General features: G+C 43.3%; 1 protein-coding gene across 4 annotated transcripts in view; it reads left to right on the forward strand.

Moving 5' to 3' along the window:
* Window positions 1-19,685, forward strand: part of CEP250 (centrosomal protein 250) — a 48,103-nt gene that overhangs the window by 5,335 nt on the left and 23,083 nt on the right. For 3 of the 4 annotated variants that reach the window (XM_077335175.1, XM_077335174.1, XM_077335176.1), the window contains exons 4-15: window positions 7,160-7,242; window positions 7,383-7,548; window positions 9,245-9,351; window positions 9,680-9,919; window positions 12,159-12,255; window positions 13,046-13,144; window positions 14,690-14,842; window positions 15,158-15,336; window positions 15,564-15,746; window positions 16,738-16,882; window positions 18,327-18,473; window positions 18,639-18,869. In XM_077335175.1, the coding sequence (XP_077191290.1) occupies window positions 7,160-7,242; window positions 7,383-7,548; window positions 9,245-9,351; window positions 9,680-9,919; window positions 12,159-12,255; window positions 13,046-13,144; window positions 14,690-14,842; window positions 15,158-15,336; window positions 15,564-15,746; window positions 16,738-16,882; window positions 18,327-18,473; window positions 18,639-18,869 (1,830 nt within the window). The remainder of the gene's footprint in view (window positions 1-7,159; window positions 7,243-7,382; window positions 7,549-9,244; window positions 9,352-9,679; window positions 9,920-12,158; window positions 12,256-13,045; window positions 13,145-14,689; window positions 14,843-15,157; window positions 15,337-15,563; window positions 15,747-16,737; window positions 16,883-18,326; window positions 18,474-18,638; window positions 18,870-19,685) is intronic. The other variant, XM_077335177.1, reaches the window with a different exon arrangement.

Raw genomic sequence — 19,685 nt, forward strand, 5'->3', positions numbered from 1 at the left:
TCTAGTTCTAAGTGTTCTCATGGGTCAGCCGAAAATAAGGGGTTTTCAGAAGCTTAATAGAGTGTATTATAGGCAAAGAGAAATGATATAATCTCCAGTGTAAATGGAGATTTGAACATGGGTTTCTGAGATCTTAGTTTCTCAATAACCAAGATACCACACTGTCTTTTCTGATCAGTGTTGAAATATCACATCTAGCTATATGCCCTAACATCATATAGGCTTGAGAAGTGGGCTAAACTGAATAAAATGTTCAATAGGGACAAATGTAAAGTTCTGCATTTAGGTAGGAAAAACCAAATACACCAATATAGGATGGGGGAGACTTGTCTTGGCAGTAGCATGTGTGAAAAGGATCTAGGAGTCTTAGTAGACCACACATTGAACATGAGTCAACAGTGTGATTCAGTAGCTAAAAAGGCAAATGAGATTTTGGGCTGTATCAAACGGGATATTGTGTCCAGATCACGGGAGGTGATGGTACCGCTTTACTCTGCTCTGGTTCGGCCTCACTTGGAGTACTGTGTTTAGTTTGGGGCACCTGGTTGAAGAGGGATGTTGACAAACTGAAGTGTGTCCAGAGGAGGGCAACAAAGATGGTGAGGGGTTTGGAGACCAAGACATATGAAGAAAGGTTGGGGGAGCTTGGTCTGTTTAGCCTGGAGAGGAGACGACTGAGAGGGAATTTGATAACCATCTTCAAGTATTTAAAAGGCTGCCATAGAGGATGGAGCAGAGTTTTTCTCTCTTGTCCCGGGGGGATGGACCAGAACCAATGGGATGAAATTAATTAAAAAAAAAAACCATCTCAACATCCGGAAGAAATTCTTGACAGTTAGAGCGGTTTCTCAGTGGAGCAGGCTTCCTTGGGAGGTGGTGGGTTCTCTATCTTTGGACATTTTTAAACAGAGGCTGGATATTGTTTTAGGGGATTGGTTCTTATGTGACCCGCCTCGAACCTCCGGGGGGAGGCGGGATATAAATTTAATAATAACAATAACAATAACAATAACAATAACAATAACAACAACAACAACAACAATAATAATAATAATAATAATAATAATAATAATAGCCATTTGACAGAGAGGCTGATTCTGTGAAGGTTCAAGGGGGTGACAGGTTATAGTGGATGAGCGATTGTGATTGTCCTGCATAGTGCAGGGGGTTGGACTAGATGGCCCATGAGGTCCTTTCCAACTATGATTCTATCACAAACTTATCTGCTATTAGCATTTTCTTTACAATAAAAATGCTTGAGAGAAAACTGAACTGTGTTGCCTTGCACCAATCACATCTTGTATTACAATACAGGAGCAGAATGAGAACATGTTTTGAATATAAAGGGCATAAGGAAGTTGAATAAAAATGTATTTTATTTTGTATTGTGAGCTATATCCTAGAGCTTCTTTTGAACTTGGGTGTATTGGAAGCTGTGGCTAGTATGTAGAAATGATGAACTATGTGACACTGAATATGTTGTAATGATGAAATTAATAATATAGATGTAAAATGCATCAGTTATAAAATTTAAAATTTGAAATGTTTGAAGTAAGGATTATTGTATTTGGAAGAGAATGTCTGAGGATTCTATTGGAGGGGATGCTGGGGAGAAATATTTACTGTTTTATACTTGATAGTGAATAATGACTTTTTAAATATATATGATTTGTTATGTGGTTCTTCTTTTTCTTTTGTGTCCTTGTTATAGTATTATCTTGTATTTAAAAATAAATCATAACAATACTGTCATGTATTATACGTGCAGCCAAAAGCCCTGATATGTGAAAGTCTGGAGTGTAGGATATTAAGGGAAGAATAATTCAAATACATTTCAAAAGGCTGAAAGGGAAGCACTTTTCTACTTTGTTTTTCCCCTGCTTTACTAAGAATATTTTTAGTTTTATAAAAGGGCATATTTTCTATAAAAGCTTGTTAAGATTTGAAGGGTGGGGTTATGGCATTGACAGACTCATAGTCACTGAGTTCACTTATCTTGTTCAGGTTCTTCAGAATATGGAAACGTCACCATGCCTGTAACACCTTTAAGGGCCAATTAAGGGTATACAGCACAAACTGATTAATTCTTCTGTCTCTGCTTCCCTACTGTACTGCTTATTTCAGGTCAGGGATTTTAAAATGTATTAAAAGGGAAACAATTCTCAAGGGAAACAAATTGTGCCTGTGAAGCTGAGGGGATGATCAAGCAAGAGAGAGTGACACATGAAAATATTATTTAGCTTGATCTTTGGTTGCAAGATGGCGGCAGGGAAGGACAGAGCTTCTCAAAGCTTTCAGACCCCTGGGGAGTAAACCGCTTCCCAGCTTATTTTTAGCCATCAATAACCAATTAAGTTGGGTGAATTTTGCAATTGAATGTACCAGATGTGTAGACAAAAATTAAATGGAAATAACTACTAACAGGCACAGCAAAATCAGAGGTTCTGGGGTACAGAGGCCAGCGGGAGGGTTTGCCTGGATTGCTGTTACCAGCAAGAGAGAACTCTCCCCATCCCTGGTATGCCTGAGTGCCAGCGGGTGAGCCCATGCATGCTGCCACCACCATTTAAATCCTGCAAGATTCCACTTGGAGATGCCGAAGTAGAACGGAGAGGGATAGTCTGAAATCAAATCCTTGAGCCAAAATATTTATTCCCCTACCAAATGACTACTAAGACCTTTGTTCTCAGAGGAGGGGAACAAGGTGAGATCGCAGGAAGGACTGCAACAGAGCTCCCCTGCAGAGATGCCATTGGTCGGAGGTGGGGCATTGCTTGTCAGCTGTGGTCACTGCATTGGGGAACCATGTGGATGGACAACAACAACCCACCAGTCACTCCTGGTCAGCCAAAGAACTTGTTAAGAAACTGCCCCATCTTGTAGAAAGGTTAATAAGAACGATCTACTGCAGAGCAAACACCAGACTCTGCTTACGATCGCCATGTATTTGCTGCCCCCTGGTGGAGATTTGTAATTTCAATATGTAATTGTGTTTATAGCTGTGCTTACAGTGTTTTCATAGATTGCATATTCATTGTATAGACTCAAGTCCCATTAATTAGAAGTCTGTGACCATTGCTGAGAGCCACTGCTGGGAGCATGGGAGATCGGTGCTTGATCACATTATTTTCAAATTACTGATCTTATTTGTTGAATTCATTGGAAAGTTGTAGATTAGTAGCTAGTTGGATTAGTAATTAATACGATTATTTGTAGTCAGGATTAAACAGCTACAGGAATAGGACAATAGATATAACTGATGGCAGGTGCTACTGACATGGTCAAACAATGGAATAAGGTGGGGAGATTAAAGAAGAGGGGGCCCACCTGAACTGTGGATCACTGTGATTGGAGGTTATGGCAGGTATAGTGGTGGGAGGAGACTGGACAAGAGAAGGGATGAGACATATAATTGGCCAAACAGCAACATGCATTGGTACTTCCAGGGCTGGGTGCCATATGGCCATGCTTGCATTCCTTCTAATCTACGTCCCATCCTTAGAAATGCTGATGCAGAGGCTAGGCTAATTAGCCTGGCTCTGACATTGATGCTGTGCAATGTCAAGTCAATCAACATCAAATCCTTGACCATGTGGGCATTCTTTGCTGAGCATGAGGTTGACCTGGCTTGTGTGACTGAGACCTGGGTGAGGGAGGGCAAAACAGTTGCCTTGAAAGAACTGTCCCCCTGGGTTCTCGGTCCTTTACCAGTCCTGGACTTTGGGCCAGGGAGGAGGGGTGGCAATTCTGGTCTGGGAGGCAAAGATCCCAGGCATTGAATGTGTAGACCTTGGATGGGATTCGGTCAAGAGCTTGGCTATCTGGCTGGTGTACTGGCTGCCAAATTCACCACCAGATGCCCTGTTGGACCTTGAGGCTATAGTTGCCTGGGCCTTGCAGTTTCCCAGATTTTTAATTCTGAGTTACTTCAATGTTCATGTAGAGCTGCTGGCCTCAGGGCATGGCCGGACCTGGTGTTGGCCATGGTGACACTAGGGTTCTTATGGGTGGTTTCCAGTCCCACCCTTCAAGCGGGCCACACCTTGGATCTGTTCATTTGTGCAGGGGTGGATGTGGATCTGATTGCAGTCAATACCATTCCATTATCGGACCACTGTAATCAATGGGAGATTAGCTGTGAGGCATTTGTGAGTTACTTTGTGGATAGGGTCTTGATGCTCCATTGTGACCTTCCTGCCATGCTAGATACAGAATGGGAACTGCCCCCCCCAGCCACCTTTAAGAAGGGTCTTTGAGGGCTTCAGACAACTCTCGCTGACCAAAGTGAATAGGCTATTAATATCAATGAGACTGACCATTTGCCTGTTAGACCCTTGTTCTTTTCGGCTCTTCAGAATGAGTGATGAGAGAATAGCAGGCCCTCCTTGGGAGATAATCGTTCCCTAACTACTGGGGAATTTCCGAGGGGGCTAAAGGAGGCAGTGGCTTGGCCTCTGCTGAAAAAAAGTTATTGGACAACTGGGACCCGGCCAGCTACCATCCTGTCTCACATTTGGTGTTCCTGGGAAAGGTAGCTGAAAGGGCAGCTTCAGACCAAATTGGCATACCTAGAGGAAGCATTTTTCTTGACTGATTTCAATATGTCTTCCATCCTGGGGAAGAGATGGTTTTGGTCACCCAGAAGGACAACCTTCAATGACAGCTGGATAGAGATGGATCAGCACTGCTTGTGCTATTAGATATCATGGCAGCATTCGATGTGGTAGATCATGAACTTCTCGCTTACCACCTCGCCAATGCTGTTATATAGGGGACAGCACTCCAGTGGTTGATCTCCTTCCTCCAGGGTCATGAACAGAGGGTTGCTGTACGAGAGAATTATTTTTTCCCTTGCCAACTCCCTTGTGGTGTACCACAGAGCGCAGTTCACTCTTCCACTTTATTTAACATTTTCATGCATCTTCTAGCCCAGCTAGTTCAGGGGTTTGGACTGGGATGTCATCAGTATGAAGATGACACCCAGATCTATTTCCTAATGGATGACCAACTGGACTCTCCCCCAGAAACACTTGCCAGATGTTTGGAAACTATCACGGTGAGGCTTAAGCAGAGCCGTCTGAGACTCACCCCCTGTGATTGGGTATGAACGGTTTGAGTGAGGAAGCATGATTGTCCTGCCAAGATGGTGTACAGCTTACTGCTGTGCAATCCAATAGGGATTTGGGCGTGATCTTTGATGCCTGCTTGTCAGCGGAGGCACTGGTCACTAAGGTAGCTCAGCTGGCATTTTACCATCTTCACCAAGCAAAGTTACTAGCACCCTACCTGACCCCAGAACATGTAGCCACAGTGATCCATGTGATGTTCACCTTCAGGTTGGACTTTAATGCGTTGTATGTGGCCCTTCCCTTCACGCTGATCTGGAAATTACAACTGGTCCAGAATGCAGCAGCATGATTCCTCACTCGTATTCCATGGAGGAGCTGTATTCAACTTGTTTTGAAGCAGCTGCACTGACACCCGGTTGAATTCCAAATTCTCTTTAAGGTGATGTTAAATAAAGTGGGAGAGAGAAATGTGCCCTGTGGTATTCCGTAAGGAAATTGGCAAGGGCTTTAAGGCCATACATGGTTAGGGCCTGACGTACCTGAGGGACTACTTGGTTGGCTCTGCCCCCCAAAGATGATCCAGCATGAACAAATTAGTGATCCCTGGCCCAAAAGAAGTATGTTTGGCCTCAACCAGGGACAGGGCCTTTTTGGCCCTGCCTCTGACCTGGTGGAATGAACTCCCAGAAGAGCTAAGGGCCCTGATGGAACTGAGTCAGTTCAGCAGGGCCTGTAAAATGGAGCTCTTCTGCATGGCATTTGGTTGGACCCAATGAACTCCAGGACAGTTTTGGTTAAATGCCACCTGGGCTCCCTCTATATGGATATTCCCTCTGAAAATTGAGATGCTCTGAAGTGTTTTGCTTACACAGTGGGCATGATTGTTTTATGGTGATGTTTTAAACTATAATGTTGTATATGTTTTTATGTATTATATATATACTAGAATTAAAGCCCATTTTATGGCGAGATAAAATGGGCGCTAGGGAAGTGTGGCCAGGGAAGCCTTCGCAAATCATCCAGAAAACACATTCAAACAGAGATGACATGGCGTATTAAATTCAGTGTGACAATGTCCATGGAAAAATAGAACAAAAATACGAAGCCCTTTCTGAAAGAACCTTGGATTCCTTCCAAATCTTCCTGAACAGAAAGATTCTCAATGTGTAAATGAATTTATCTGTATTCTTGGGTCATCTGGGGAGAACTTCCTGCATTCTTCAGCCTTCTGAGGAACAATGCAGGCCTAAGCAGGCCAAGGTCTTCTTCGTGCTGGTGGCGAATGTGCTCTGGGGTGCGGGTGCGGCCTCTCCGGCTTCTCCCGGCCACAGGAGCGGCCTCGCCACGTTGTAGTGGCGGCGAGGCCGCTCCTGTAGCCGGGAGAAGCCGGAGAGGCCGCGAGGCGACGCCAGAGCATGTTCGCGGCTTCTCCCTGCCGCAGGAGCGGCCGTGCCGCGTCTATGACGTGGTGAGGCCGCTCCTGCGGCCGGGAGAAGTCGGAGAGGCCGCGCCCACACCCCGGAGCACGTTTGGGGCTTCTCCCGGCCGCAGGAGCGGCCTCACTGCATCTACAACGCGGCGAGGACGCTCCTGCGGTCAGGAGAAGCCGGAGAGGACGCCATTGCACGCCAGAGGACATTCGGGGCTTCTCCCAGCCGCAGGAGCAGCCGGGAGAAGCCGGAAAGGGAGAAGCGGCCGGGAGAAGCAGGAGGAGGAGCACCCCAGTCATTGGCAGCCAGTTCAGTCTGTGCGGTGAGTCCCCGGCCGGGTGAAGCAGCCAATGGGGAGCGGCGCTTTGCGCGGCTCCCCATTGGCTGCTTGGCCCTGGATGCACACTCGGAGGGCCCAATCAGGAGCCGCTTTGCTGCTCCTGGTTGGGCCCTCCGAGTTTTTATCCCAGACAGGGCTCGCCCTAACTCCTCCCAGACAGCCCTTACTCTTTTATTTAATCCGCTCCGCAGGAGCGGTTTAAAGATATATATTTATATAATAATGTTGGAAGCTGCCCTGAGCTGGCATGCCGGGAGGGATGGAGTACAAATAGAAAAATGAAAATAAAATTAAATAAATTGCATGTCTTTCTCATGAAGGGATCCTGTCCACGTCCGTGGGATCACAAAGAAGAACATAGCCTGGAGAAAGCACTAATCCAGCTGGAAGAGGAACAGCAGAGGTGAGGAAAGTTAGTATGTTATCAGTAAATTAAATCCTAGTTGGGGCTTGAAGAAAGCAATGCTGCTATAGCAACTTCCTGTGAGAATGAGTATTTGGAATTGCAGTTTGCTAATTATTGTTCTTTCTTTTAAACTGCAGATATGAAAATTTGGCTGGGATGAACATTTTGCTCCGGGAGCACCTGGACAAAGCCAATGAAGTGAATGAAGCTCTTCGAGAAGATATTAATAAACTGACAGCTGATTGGATAAAAGCCAAGGAAGAGTTGGAACTCAAGGAAAAGGAATGGCACAAAGAACAGGAGGTAGGTAACTGTCAGTAATAAAAGTAGGGAAGGAGCATAAATTTATTCAGGTTGCACTCAGATCTAGAAGAAGAAGAAGAAGTGTTGGTTCTTATATGCCGCTTTTCCCTACCCAAAGGAGGCTCAAAGCGGCTTACAGTCGCCTTCCCATTCCTCTCCCCACAACAGACACCCTGTGGGGTGGGTGAGGCTGAGAGAACGCTGATATCACTGCCCGGTCAGAACAGTTTTTATCAGTGCCGTGGCAAGCCCAAGGTCATCCAGCTGGTTGCATGTGGGGGAGCGCAGAATCGAACCTGGCATGCCAGATTAGAAGTCCGCACTCCTAACCACTACACCAAACTGGCTCTCATCTCATCTAGACTGTGTAAGTGGTCATGTTCAAGTTGTATATAGACATATACTTTCTTGCCAAGCTCAAAGGAAACTAGTTCTCTCCATTTATAGAGAAAAATGGTTGCATGCTGATTGCCTAGCACTTGCAATCCTCCCTGCCCAATAGTTTTCAGTGCTTCAGAAATTAATTGTTGTTTAGGGGGGGAAAAGCACAATTTTAAAGACTACTGAAATGAGAAGGTCCCCCCCCCCCCCAAGCAGTTGCAATAGCTCTGTTCTTTGCTTTTGCTGTCTGGGTATATAGAAGGAGATTCTTACTAGGGATTCTGTATAACTGCAGATCCTGATTGTGAAAGGCTTTAATTGCACCTGCTGGCAGAAAGGCAGGGTAGAATATAAAGGGGGGAAAGGCTATAGCTTGTATGGTAGAGAGGTTACCACCTGGCCTTTAGGGGACAAGGAAAATTACTAGCTTGCACAGAGGTCTTTAGGGATGCATGGGACGAATAGCAGCAGATGCCAAGACTTTGTCCCCTTCTCCCAGTTCCTGCAGCCTGTCTTTTCTGCAGACTGAGAAGAAACATCTTTGTTTTGTCTGTTTAATGTATTCTTACATTGCACTCAAAACAAAGTGCTGCAAATCAGTGGAGATGTCAGAAATAGTGGTTAATACTTCATAAATTTCTCAGTCATTGCTGAGTCCAATCACTTTTTGTGTTGTTTAGGTCTTATTGTTGGAATCCTTATTTATACAGCCGCCCCTTTCAAAATTAGTTATGTTTGACATTAAAAAAAACGTAATCTTCAGCCCATGTGTTGGGGCCTTTAAGTGGGTCATGGAACCCCTTTTGTTGGCTGGTTGCTTTTTGGAAGGAACTGTTGCTCTTGTGCCTGTGTAAAGAGAGGGGGTCTCACCATCCTACTTCTGTGTGCAGGCGGAACAGAATATCTGGAGGGCAAGATCATAGTACAGATTACTTCTTTTGAGCCTGGGTAGATTCAGAGACTCTAGTTGCTTCTCTTCCTGCCATGTAACTGAGATGTGACTTCCGGTCACATGCATTAAGTTCAGTGAAACTCACACTGCCACTTGCTGGATCCTTTATCTGAAAAGATTGAAACCACTGTGTTAGAGTGAAACAACAGAAGTGGTTCCATATCACAGAATTGTTTTTAATTTACATATAGTTTAATGATGTAGGGTCCTTGTTATTTAAGTGCTTAAAATTGTTGTGAATGTTGCTAACAATGTCTGAAAAAACCTGCTTTTAATAAGATGCATCTTTGTGTCCTAAAAGGATTGTTGTGGTCTGAAATAGGTAAATTAAGCAGTTACTTGTTGTTGTCATCCTCTGTATAGCACTTTGACAGATATATGCGGGCAGAACATGATCGTATCCTTGGTATATGGCGTCAGGTGGTAAGATTACGCCGTTATTTCCTGGAGATGAAGACAGCAACTGACAGGTGAGGAGGAACAGGCTCTTCTATTAGTCAAAAATAAAATTACTGTAGAAGAGAACATCCCATCCCTCCTTCCAGCTTTCTTTGTACTGCCCAGCATGAACAATCAATGATTTCTCTGCAATTCATGCGGGGTGGGGGACTGCAATATTTTAGAATTCAAACACTTAGTCAGATGATATCCACCTGCATGTATGTTCAAGGACATTTGTTCAGAGGATTTGAAAGTTTACTGCAGTATTTTTAGACTATATAAATATCAGGAAAAGTTTATTATTTAAAATCTGTAATTTTTGCAGTCCAGCTCTGGTATTCCTTGCTTGTGTTTCAGAGATTTGTCTGAGTTACATGCTGAGCAAGTAAGGCTGTCTGGCACTATACTTGTCAGTTGCTTCCGCCTAAACTCTGATCAACGGTCTTTGGAGGCGAGGCGATTAGGAAGCCCTGAGCTGAAAATCCAACAGCAGCATTTTAATGTGATGCTTGAGAAAACTGATCAGAGTAAAGACGTATGCCAGAAACCACAATCAACTGGCAGCAGAGACTTTCTGAAAGAGGAACTTCACAGCAGGTAAACCTGCTTTTAAATATATACTAACAGCTTCCCTAACTTTGGATAACATAAAATCACATTATTTTCCTCCAACGCCTGATGGCATTACGGATGGCTGGGAGAGTTAATCGCTGTAGAACAGGGGTCTCCAGCATGGACTCCTTTCCAGGTGCCCGACATATGTTTTTAGAAAGGGGGCAGGGCCAGATGGCATTTTTGCCCAGAGGAGCTCCTAGAATCATAGAATCATAGAGTTGGAAGGGACCTCATTGGTCATCTAGTCCAACCCCCTGCACTATGCAGGACACTCACATCCCAATCGCTCATCTACTGTAACCTGCTGCACCTTTGCCTTCACAGATTCAGCCTCTCTGTCAGATGGCTATCTAGCCTCTGTTTAAAAATTTCCAAAGATGGAGGAACCCACCACCTCCCGAGGAAGCCTGTTCCACTGAGAAACCGCTCTGTCAGGAACTTCTTCCAGATGTTTAGATGGAATTTCTTTTGAATTAATTTCATCCCATTCGTTCTAGTCTGTCCCTCCGGAGCAAGAGGGAACAATTCTGCTCCATCTTCTATATGGCACCCTTTTAAATACTTGAAGATGGTTATCAGATCCCCTCTCAGTCGTTTCCTCTCTAAGCTCAACAGACCAAGCTCCCCCAGCCTCTCTTCATATGTCTTGGTCTCCAAACCCCTCACCATCTTTGTTGCCCTCCTCTGGTCACGTTCCAGTTTGTCAACATCCCTCTTCAATTTGGGTGCCCAAAACTGATCACAGTACTCCAAGTGAGGCTGAACCAGAGCAGAGTAAATCGGTACCATCACCTCCCGTGATCTGGACACGATACTCTGTTTGATACAGCCCAAAATCCCATTTGCCTTTTTAGCCACTGAGTCACACTGCTGACTCATGTTCAATGTATGGTCTACTAAGACTCCTAGATCCTTTTCACACATGCTACTTGCCAAGACAAGTCTCCCCCATCTTATATTGGTGTATTTGGTTATTCCTACCTAAATGCAGAACATTTGTCCCTATTGAACTTCATTTTATTCAGTTTAGCCCACTTCTCGAGCCTATCAAGATCATCCTGTATTCTGTTGCTGTCTTCAGTTGTATTTACTACTCCTCCCAGTTTAGTATCATCTGCAAATTTAATAAGTACCCCCTCTAATCCCTCATCCAAATCATTTATAAATATGTTGAACAACACAGGCCTCATGACAGATCCTTGGGGTATTCCACTTGTCACTCTTTTCCAAGAAGATGCTGAACCATTAACAAGTACCCTCTGGGTACAATTTGTCAACCAGTTATTCTGGTTGTTCCTGAGCAGATTTTTAAAAATATTGGTTTAGGAATACCTGCCACCAAAGCACAAGGACCTTCACTGAGTGACTGAAGGTAAGCAGCATGGATATACAATAAAATATTTGAAAACATTATGTTAATCTTAAAAGACAGCCTGTTTAACAGAGCTTCTACCTGAATCATTGAAGAGTTATGATTAGAGTTATACAGAACCTCACTCCCTGGCATTTTGTGATTGGCTCTGCTTTCTGTGATGTCATTTTGTGGTTATGCCCACCACCATGTGTCAGGATGCCAAAGGCACCACAAACTCAAAAAAAGGTTGAGGACTCTGTCTATACAGAGCCGTAGGGAAGAGCGGTACAGAAAAATAAATAAATAAATAAACAAACAAACAAATAAAATAGGATCTACCTAGGCTTCAACTTCAACTTCAATGACTGGGAAATTCACGCCTGTTTCAAAGGTATTTAGAATGAATGATGGCACAAATCTTTCCGTAACTGCTTAATATCATATACCTTGATTATTTGGTACACAAGATTTAATAAGAGATATGTTATTAGCCCAAATAATTAATCTGATCCTAACATATGGTCCTTGTTGATAAATACAGAAGTTTGAATCTTCTTCTGACCTTCTGCCTCTGTGATTACTTTCACAATTTTGTTCAGGAAGACCCTTCAGGTGAAAATTGTCTGTTTGAGTAAGAGTATGGTTGTATCTTAAACTGTTTTTAGCATAATCTGGCTTTATTAAATGTGTTGATTTGTAGCTGCTTTATTAAGAGTGCATATGCATGAACGGTGTTTCTCATATAATTGAATATATGTTCAGAGATCTTCCTTTATCTCAGACTGAACTTTTGGGAGTGCAGTGTACATTTTCCCCCTGTGTTAGTGAAAAACAAGTGTGCTATAAATGCTTCTGTTATCTTCCCAGGGTGATGGAGCTCACTGCATTACTTGAGCAGTCTCAAAAGCAGAATGAAGAGAAGGAGAAGACAGTGAAAGCTCTTGGAGATACTGTGGAGATCCTGGTGCGTCAACAGTATGTCTGTGGCTGTGTTATGCAAAAGCAGAGAAACAGCCTTGGCATTTGGGATTAACTGAAATGTCCAAAACATCTTCTGGGCAGTCTCACATAGAGCACATTATATACCTACAGATGAGAAATAAGGGTCACTGTAGCTAGATCGACCTTTCAAGGAAGAAACGCAGCTGGTTAAGAGTGCTGCATACTGTAGATTAAATCATTACATGTAGCTATACATGTGGGTTTATCAGCAGCTTGTGAATCTCCTTATTCTGAGGGAGCTAGCATATTCTGGATGAGGTTTTAACTTCCAACCCCACAATCAGAACCAGCTTCACACACATCCTCCTCCCTCATCTTTATTGCATTTTGGATTTATGAGCCCTCAGGCCATTATTGTAATCCAATAAGGGTCCAGAATATCTATAGTCATACCTGACTTGGATGGAAAGGCAGAGAGAGGTTCATGTTGTCTGCATATTGAGGACACCATAACATAACTCTGGATGACCTCTCCCAGCAGTTAAGCAGCCATGGGGAAAAAGAAGTAAACCTTGAGGAAAAACACAACATTCTGGGATGGTGCTGAACAATTTTTTCCCCCAGCTCCACCTTTTGGAAGGGATTACTCAAGTATGAGTTGAAACAGAGGAACAGGGTAACTCAGACACCCAGCCAAGTGATCCAGAAGCCAAACAGCAAAATTAGTCTAGACACTTTATTGAGTCATTTTGAGCCACCTTCGGGTAGGGAAAAGCGGCATATAAGAACCAACTCTTCTTCTTCTTTTCTAGGAGGCCAATCGTTTGGAGCTAGAATATGAACATTCGCTGATGAAAGATGCAAATGAAGAAATTCTTTCCCTTCAAAATGCAATAAAAGAAATAATAAAAGTAGGAATTATTGAGATCTCTTATGTTTATTATCCTGCTCTTGTATTTTTTCTCAAGAATTATGGGCAGTTTCTTCTTTTCACTTTATACAATTTTATCAATTATCTTTCACATTAAGTATTGATTTGTTTGCTTACTACTGTAACAGCACAAGATAAAACTGAAATGATATTAGTATTTAGCTTACAAAGTACCAGCTACATTGTAATATATATTAAGATTAAGAAGAACTCAGATCCTTCTATTTTAATCACAGTTATGTGCAAAAGAAAATTGTACAACAATTTTGAAATACACATAGTCTTAAGAAGATGTCACAGTTGTCAAAGAACTCCATACTTCAGGATGGTTCCCATCTTACAAGAGGCTGGGCAGATGTCATTTCCCCACTCCTGCAGCAGCCCCATATGCCCCTTGAAATGCTGCTCATGTGGGATGGGAGACCCTCAGGAATAGCTTGGGTGGGCAAGTCAAAGGTCTCCCATAGGAGAGAAGATTGGTGAAAATATCTTTCCTCTTATACGCATAGGAATCAAAAAGGAATCCAAGCCTCTGTGTGCTCTTTCTGCTGTAACTTGGAACCCACAGGGGAAATCTCAATCAGTCAATGAGATTGCAATGAACTTAATAGAAGAGGTATATTCAAGAGACTGTCAGGCTATGTAAGGACTTCATAAGTAAAAATTATTCCCTTAAATTTTGTCCAGAAGACAACAGGAAGCTGATGTAGTCAGTAAGGTACTGTGTGAAATCATAAAAACGTATCATGTAGAGCAGTGGTCCCCAACCTTTTTATCACCGGGGACCGGTCAACGCTTGACAATTTTACTGAGGGGGGGGGCAAGGGACATCGCTGCCGCCTGAGCCCCTGCTCCACTAGCTTTCCCGCCTGAGCCCCTGCTCCACTTGCTTTCCTGCCGGCGCCCCTGACTTCCCACTGCCCGCTGGGGGGCTCTGCCAGCAGCAGCTGCGCAGGGCCATGCCGAGGGGGAGCCCCAGCCATGGTGGCTGTTGGAGAGCACCAAAGGTGAGCCAGTGGCAGAGTGGCAGGGCAGCCCCCAAGGCAGCAGCTGGGAAGGAGGATGAGGAGGAGCTGTGGCCCGGTACCGACTGATCCACGGACTGGTCCCGGTCCCCGGACCGGAGGTTGGGGACCACTGATGTAGAGCACTGGTACAGTAAGAATAAAACTGCATCATTAAAACTGTTAAGTTATAGGAAGCATGCAGCTACTGTCCATTTGCTTGGAGGTGTGATATCTATGCTGCTATATTAGCATAATTTCCCATTCTAGAAACACACTGTCCACCAGAAAACCATCTTTCTTTAATTTTTCAAGAACTGATGACAAAAATAGGTAAAATCACATTTTCGTGGCTGTAAGGACACCCATGAGATGTCACTTTTGTGGCTCCCCCTTTTTGCTGCAGCCAGAAGTACCCCCTGAAATTCAGCTCCTACTGGTCCTTTCTGCCTGTGGAAATGTACTGATGGACCCAACCCAGCATTTTAGATACTGACAAACTAACTGGTTTTGGATTTCAGATAGTCATCAATGGTAACAATTCAACTGTTGGCAATGCAGAAGCTGAAAACTATCCTGATCCCTGCAGTTTCTTGCAGATGAATGCTTGTGACCCAGCGGGTGCTGTTATTTTGGTGCGTGATGTGCTGACCAAGAGGAGCAATAAGGTGCAGGTGAGGGAAGTTCAGCTCTTGTCTTGCAGATAAGATTTTCAAGTAGCCAGTAATAAATTTCTGCTTTGCAGCTGCCATTGAATTGCTTTGTCAATGATTTTCTAACTCCCCATCCTCACAGACCTGTTTTCCTAGTTCCCTCAGGCTTTCTGTCAGTCATTCCTTTGTAGACCATCTTCCTAACCACTCCCTTCTTCCTGCCTCTTTCCCTTACAACTAGTTCTGTCTTGGTCTGAATATCTCTTGAGTCTCCAGCTGCTCCTTTCCCCGGCTCCCCAGTTTTCTTGCCACTAGGTTTTGCCATTTTTCTTGCAGCATCTGAAACATCAGCTCTTAGCCAGCCAAAATTCTGTCAGCTCTCTGGAGAAACAACGAGAGCAGCAGGAAGAGCAATGTACATCCCTAAGACAGAGGCTGCAGCAACTAGAAGGAGAACAAGACTCCCTCACTGTCCAAGTGCAGCATTTCCAGTCTCTGGTGGAGACTCTCCGCAGGTCAGCCATGTAAATGCTTCCAGCATTCTCCAGAGATGCTGTTGTTATGAAATACAGTGTTTTCTTTCGAATGGTTAATTTGCTTTTCTTGCAGCATATCTTGCTTTTTGATGCTGAGTCATTTCATTTCCCAGTATTCATTTGAAGTAGCTGCTGCTTAAACTGTGACTAAGCCTTTGTGTATGCTTTGTTTTTGTTTTTTCGCCTTTTCTGACTGGCATTTACAGTGGCCAAGCAACCTTGGAAAAGTCCAGGGATGAACTGCAACAGCAACTAGAAATCCTGGGAGAGGAGGCTCGGCACCTACGACAAAGTAACACTCAGCTGCAGCTGAAAGGTGACACAGAGGATAGGGAGAAAGAAGACAAGCTGCAGGAAATGGAAAGGGTGCTGCGAGACAGAGACTACATGTAAGCTTCTGCTGGTTTATTCCCAAACTACAGGTCTTTGTTGACACTGCCGTTTCCAGTGTAGTTCCTCTGATGTCGTTAGTGGTGAGCAACTAGAAGAAGAGTCGGGTTTTATACCATGCTTTTCTCTACCAGAATGAGTCTCAAAATGACTTACAATTGCCTTCCCTTCCCCTCCCCACTTTCCTCTCCGTAGCTGAGAGAGCCCTGTGTTACTGCTCTGTGCGAGCAGCACTATCAGGACTGTGACAAGCCTAAGGTCACCCAGGTGGCTGCATGTGGAGAAGCAGGGAATCAAACCTGGCTCACCAGATTAGAACCTGCCTCCGGCACTCCTAACCACTACACCAAGCTACACCAACTAACCTCCTACCATATATTGTATGTAATCTTTCTAAATGCAAGGGATATGTTTCAGTGCTTCTTGTTCTTTGGCTGCTCCAACATAGGCATGATGATATTGCCTTATACCAGTGGCACTCCACATCTCATCAAGAACCTTCGTGTCAGCCAGAAGAGCCACGTGACTACAGAATGCCCTGGGTGTTTAATCCACCACACATATCATTATAATGAAAGACATAGCTATTAGCTTTGAATAATTAAATAAAGACAAAGTTTTTATTTACCGGATTTCCTTTGAACATGTAGGGTTGTCTCTCCCCACCACTGTTGAAACTTAGCTAGCTGTAGTATTTCTGGAGTGAGGTGAAGGGCTTCCCACTCTGCCTTCCCACTCTCCCCTATGCACAAGAGCATTGCCAAGTTCTGTCAGAGGACAGCAAGGTGGCTGTGGAGAAAGAGGAGTAAAACTATCGCCACCTCAATTTGGTCAGTCTGCTCTTTTCCTGAGTGCCTGCTACAGTGATGAAAGAGCCCCCTCTTCTGATAGCAGTTAGGACTTAAAAGTGACTCATCTTGCTCCCTCTCACTACTCTAGTCTCCCATGCTTGTTTAAAAGAAAAATGGCGTGTTTCTTTTTCCTACCCAGTCAGAAACGTTTAAATGCCCTTGAAGAAAAACATTCATTATTAAAGAATGAGTTGGTGACCAAGGGAGAAGCACTGGAAAAGTGTCAACTGGATGGAGAGCTTGTGAAGCAAGAAAAGCATGAACTTGCTTTGGCATTGGAGCAGGTACATTTACATCTACATTTTTTGTGAGATCCTGCTGCTCAATTTAAATAAGAAATCCATCTAAGATTGACATTGGCATGTTCTGAAAAACCATATTGTTCTGAAGCAAGGTTCCCTACTTTTAATTATACAAATTTTGATGCCTGTCACACCTTTATCTAAGTTAAAAGCATGGCCACATTGAGAACAGATGCAAAGTTAGTCCTCTGATTATACATAACCACGTTGCTCTGGCCTCACTCACCCAGTTGTCTTTTCCTCGGCATAGTAAAGCTTGTTGAAGACTGTTGTGGAACTCTATTATGGAAAAATATGTATCCTTCTAGGGTTACCAACCTCCAAATAGTGGCTGGAGATCTTCTGGAATTTCAACTAATCCCAGGCAACAGAGGTCAGTTCACCTGGCAAAAATGGCCTCTCTGGAAGGTGGACTCTATGGCATTATAGGATATTGAAGTCCCTCCCTTTCCCAAACCCTGACTTCCTCTGGCTTCACCCACAAAATGACCAGATACTTTCCAACCAGGAACTGTCAACCCTGACGCCCCCTACTGTTTTGTGTAGCAGTAGCATTTGAAATGAGGCTGAGCTGACCAGCCAAATATGATACGATGGCTGAGAGAAGAGATCCTTACTATAGCAGAACAAAAAGTATTAACAGAAATACAGAGGGCATAATGGAAGATCAGTGGGACAGAAAAGGGTAGGCGGTATAAAAATCCAAATAAATAAATAATAAAGCTGGAAAGGACCTCAGATTACTGTTCAGACATTGGTTGTTTATAACTAGAAAAAGGAGCTCTTCCGCTAGACATTTGGTTGAGGTCCACTGGAATCAAACACCCACTGGCCCCTGAACCTTCCTCCCAGGAATCCATGGACCTGAATTGAACCATGGATCTGCTTGATTGTTATCCTGTTTAAACTGATATCTTTTGTTGATGTTGTTGTTACCATTGTTGTATTCTATTTGACACAAAAAACGAGTTCAATGTATTGTTCTTGATGTTTCATGTGAACTGCTCTGAGCCTCAGGAGGGAGCATGGAAATGTAACAAATAAATAAATACAAATAAGTAAACTGTGACTGATCAATATTAATTAATATTTCCATTAAGATAATTCATGGCAGTCCTAGGTGACAGGGAGGCATTGTCATAAATAGTAAAGAAGAGCTGTGAAGTTTTTAAAAAGGCTTAGCTCTAAAGAGATTTTTGCCCATTTATACCCTTGTCCCAGCTGTAATTGCCTTTGCTTCACTGCATGTTTTTTCTGGATGTGTTCTCCCAACATTTTGAGGTAGGTGGGGGATGGAGGAATTTTGACATTGCTGTGTGAAGAGCAGAAGAGCATATACGTTAATGGAACTTCAGCTGTGGCCTTTCAGACCCTTTACCAAAATATTGTTATAGAGTTATTTCCCTTCTTTCAATTGCTTTCCCAGGCTGAGCAAACAATTGCAGATTTAACCATGGCACAAAATAAACTAAGATCAGAAGTTGCTGATCTTCGTGATGTGACTGCAAAGATGAGCGCCCTTAATGAGTCTCTAGCACTGGACAAAGTGGATTTAAATCAACTTCTACTGAAGGTAAGACTGTTCCCACAGAAATATTTTTGCTGAATGTCCCTTAACTGTTGGAAGTGAAGGTACAGACTGGGTAAGCATGAAGTCTGTTTTCTTTAGATGAGTATGGAGCTACTCACAGCAAGTTTTAACATTTATTGGTTGCTGCTGCCTTTTCTTTGAATGCAGTTGGAGCAGGAAAACCAGTCTCTATTGAAGAAAGTGGATAACCTAGAGGAAATTAGGATGTCATCACAGAAGCAGCTCAATCAGACTGAAAGAATTAACAAAGAACTACATTTAGAGAAGATGCAATTGGAGCAGTTGTTACATAAGGCTGAGATGATGCAAGAAAATTTACAAGAAGAGTTGCGAGTGTCGAGAGCTGAACAAAAAGAGACACATGACGAGCTCAGTCAGGTGTGTAAGAGAGGAGATTAAAGATATCCCCATATAGAATTGTGCTTTTAGAGCTGGATTCAGTGTTGCTGGATGTCAGAATTGTTCTACCAGTGCTGCTTAGAACTTAGATGGTGTTTCCATTGGTTTTATATGTGGGCCCTAATAAACTTCACCAGGGATGCGACTTTAGAACCAGAATTTGCATTTCCCAGCTATAATATACCCATATGTTTGATCTACTGAACAAGTAGGATTATAGTCGTGCAGTATCCATGTGCAAAGGCCAGTTTAGTTATCTATTACCAACAAATATCTGAATACTGAATTTTTGCCCAGTTATAATTTTTCCAGGGCAATATTCTTGAAGATACTCTGTGACTGTTTCATTTATTAAGCGGCCTGCTTTTTAGCAAATCCCAACTATCTGTTTTAGGAAGAAAACTTCAAAAGAAAAAAGAAGAAATATTTGTTGCCAAACATTTAAGAGTATTTTAAAATGTTAATTCTCTAAAACAATGCCCAGACCATAGAAGATAATTTTTCTTCCTTTTCCCCTCTGGCAGCCCACCCATAAGAATAAGGAGAATAAAGGGCCCTGAGAAATGATGTGGGGGTTCTCCAGCATGAAGGGGAAAACAATAGAAACTGTCAATGCAGTTTGGGTTGAATCCTGGATAATTAATCTGGTTAGGCATTCTCTAAACAATTCCCAGACCACAGAGAATTTTCTTCCTTGCATCATTGAAAAATAGAATCTGCATGCATGCCTAGAAACATAGGAATTGATGGATGTGAAAATTGATTGTTGAGTTGGTAATCTGTGTTCAGTCTTAC

Source organism: Paroedura picta, chromosome 4 (assembly GCF_049243985.1).
Source record: "Paroedura picta isolate Pp20150507F chromosome 4, Ppicta_v3.0, whole genome shotgun sequence".
In the NCBI taxonomy this organism is placed as follows: Eukaryota; Metazoa; Chordata; class Lepidosauria; order Squamata; family Gekkonidae; genus Paroedura; species Paroedura picta.